The 2,494-nt window shown below is 41.9% G+C and overlaps 1 protein-coding gene across 1 annotated transcript in view; it reads left to right on the forward strand.

Moving 5' to 3' along the window:
• LOC107709914 (E3 ubiquitin-protein ligase HECW1-like) overlaps positions 1 to 1,801 on the forward strand; it is a 54,873-nt gene extending 53,072 nt beyond the window's left edge. Inside the window, exons 22-24 of the mRNA XM_016514581.1 lie at positions 764 to 910; positions 1,024 to 1,138; positions 1,335 to 1,801. Coding sequence (XP_016370067.1) covers positions 764 to 910; positions 1,024 to 1,138; positions 1,335 to 1,348 — 276 coding nt within the window. The 3' untranslated portion in view covers positions 1,349 to 1,801. The remainder of the gene's footprint in view (positions 1 to 763; positions 911 to 1,023; positions 1,139 to 1,334) is intronic.
• The last annotated feature ends 693 nt before the right edge of the window (positions 1,802 to 2,494 follow it).

Consider the following 2,494-nt stretch of genomic DNA (forward strand, 5'->3'; position numbering starts at 1 on the left):
CAGATTTCAGCTCTAACCCCAATCAAACACACCTGAACCAGCTAATCAAGGTGTTCAGGGTTGCTTGATAATTACAGACAGGTGTGCTGGAGCAGGGTTGGAACTAAAGTCTGCAGGACGGTAGCTCTCCAGGAGCAGGGTTGGACACCCCTGTCTTATAGGATTGCTAAAATCGTGCAGTGTATCCCGGGCTTAACACTCAACTTCTTAATGAATTGGACTCAAACTCAATTCCTGGAGGGCCACAGCTCTGCACAGTTTAACTCCAACCCTAATCAAACACACCTGATCCAGCTAATCAAGCTCTTCAGGATCACTAGAAACTTCCAAGCAGGTGTGAGTTGGAGCTAAACTCCAGGAATTGAGTTTGAGACCACTGTCTTAATGACTTACCTCAGGGGTGTCCAATCCTCTTCCTGGAGGGTCACTGTCCTGCAGAGTTTAGCTCCAACCCTAATTAAACCCACCTGAACTAGCTAATCAAGGTCTTCAGGATCTCTAGAAACTTCCAGGCAGGTGTGTTGAGATACGTTGGAGCTAAACTCTATAATGATAACCCATTAGAAGCAGGTTTGGACACCCCTGGCTTACTTAAACAAATCTTGGATAAATATTTTAACATTAAAAGAATTACACACAACAAAAAGGTGGCTCAGGATGAATCCATGCTTTATAGTTGCCATGTCAGTAATACTTGTAAACATTATTTCTGCTGCAACAAAGGTTTGTACCAACCGTTAAAACTTTTTACATCTTTTGACAGGTCATAGAGAGGGAACTGAAATCGGGAGGCTCCAATACCCAAGTGACAGAGAAGAACAAGAAGGAATACATCGAGCGCATGGCTAGATGGAGAGTGGAGAGGGGGGTTATGCAGCAGACCGAAGCCCTTGTAAGAGGTTTCTATGAGGTACGTTAGCTTGAATGGTAGTTTCACTGAAAGTGAGTTAAAGAATTATTCACTAATCTAATTCAGATGATTTGAATGTCATGTACTGTATAAACTGTTCCTTTACAATGCAGGTCGTAGACTCCCGTCTGGTTTCAGTGTTCGATGCTCGTGAGCTGGAGTTGGTCATTGCAGGGACGGCTGAGATCGATTTGAACGACTGGAGATCCAACACAGAATATAGAGGAGGTGAGCGGATGCTTGCGTTGACTTTAAAAATTCATGGCAGCTGCTCTGTCAACAGTGGTTAATATTGTCAGTTTTGTTCTAAAAGCTATCCATAAATGTTTAATTATTGGAGAGAAATGCTCACATGGTCTTCATTAAGCTTTATTGCTTGGGTTAAGCATTTGTTCCATGTGACGTGGTCTCACTTTTCTTTCAGGTCTTCTGCTGTGAATTACTATGGAGGGTCAACGGGATTTATCCCACAGCTAATGCCAAAACAAGTATCCCATCTGTTTAGATTGCAGTTCATCATTTAGAACGGAGCTGTTGACATTAAAAGCGTGACGGGTGAACCCTGTAGAATTTCATATAACCCTGCGGTGTTGTGGTTTCACGGTGTCGAGATAACCTCGGTTGAGTCTCTGGAGTCTTTTGTTGACTTTTCCTGCACAGCCTATGCACATTCGGATCGAGAAGCCTGAAGGGCCTCTTTAGAGGGACACATTCTCTTTTCTTCTTATACTTTGGCTAATTTAAATAAGCTTGTTTCTTGCTCTCAAAGGGCCACTTTTCTGCAGAGTTCAGCTCCAGTCCCAATAAAACACACCTGAACCAGTTAAACAAGAGCGGCTTTCACACCAGAGGAACTTCTTCATAGTTCTTATATGTGACCCTGGAGCACAAAACCAGTCATAAGGGTCAATTTTTTTTTTAATTGAGATTTATACATCATCATGACCTCTCTACCAAGGTATACTGCAAGAAATAACAAACCTTCTGCCTGCAGAATCACACATCCCAAATTATTGCTAAACAGCTTTATAAAACTCTTGATGACTTTTTAGTACTTGAGGAAGGCTAATTCATCAAGAGGGAAAGCTTTATGCTAGCTGAAGTAGAAAAATATATCAAATTTACCAAGGATTGATTAGTATTTGTCTTATTATTTTTTTAAATGAATATATAGTTTTTTTTTAAAATCAATTCAATCACAACAGCAAAGAAACCGCCTTACTGTTGACTTGTGAATAAAGCTACCCGAGATGACAAAGTGTCATCCTGAAAACCAGCTCAATTTGCATCCAACGTCTTGAAAATCATTTCACTCTGTTCTGCGCATCAAAGCCTGGCGCCGTCAGCACTAAAGTACAGGCTCATATTTCTCTGACAGGGTGAGAACGGCTGGGAGTTTGTCATTGTGTGTGCACAGCGTCAGCAGCCAGAACTAAGTAAGGCCAATGTGATGGAAAAGATACAGATGCCTCACTCAGATACAGAATTTCACATGCTCTGCTGGGGAAAACTGCACTTTACAGCAAAGCGGCTCACAGAAGTGTAGAGCTCGTCTCACTTATTCAGTCTGAGGTCATGATGGAA

This window comes from Sinocyclocheilus rhinocerous, unplaced genomic scaffold, assembly GCF_001515625.1.
Source record: "Sinocyclocheilus rhinocerous isolate Xijiao unplaced genomic scaffold, SAMN03320098_v1.1 scaffold3583, whole genome shotgun sequence".
Taxonomy (NCBI): Eukaryota; Metazoa; Chordata; class Actinopteri; order Cypriniformes; family Cyprinidae; genus Sinocyclocheilus; species Sinocyclocheilus rhinocerous.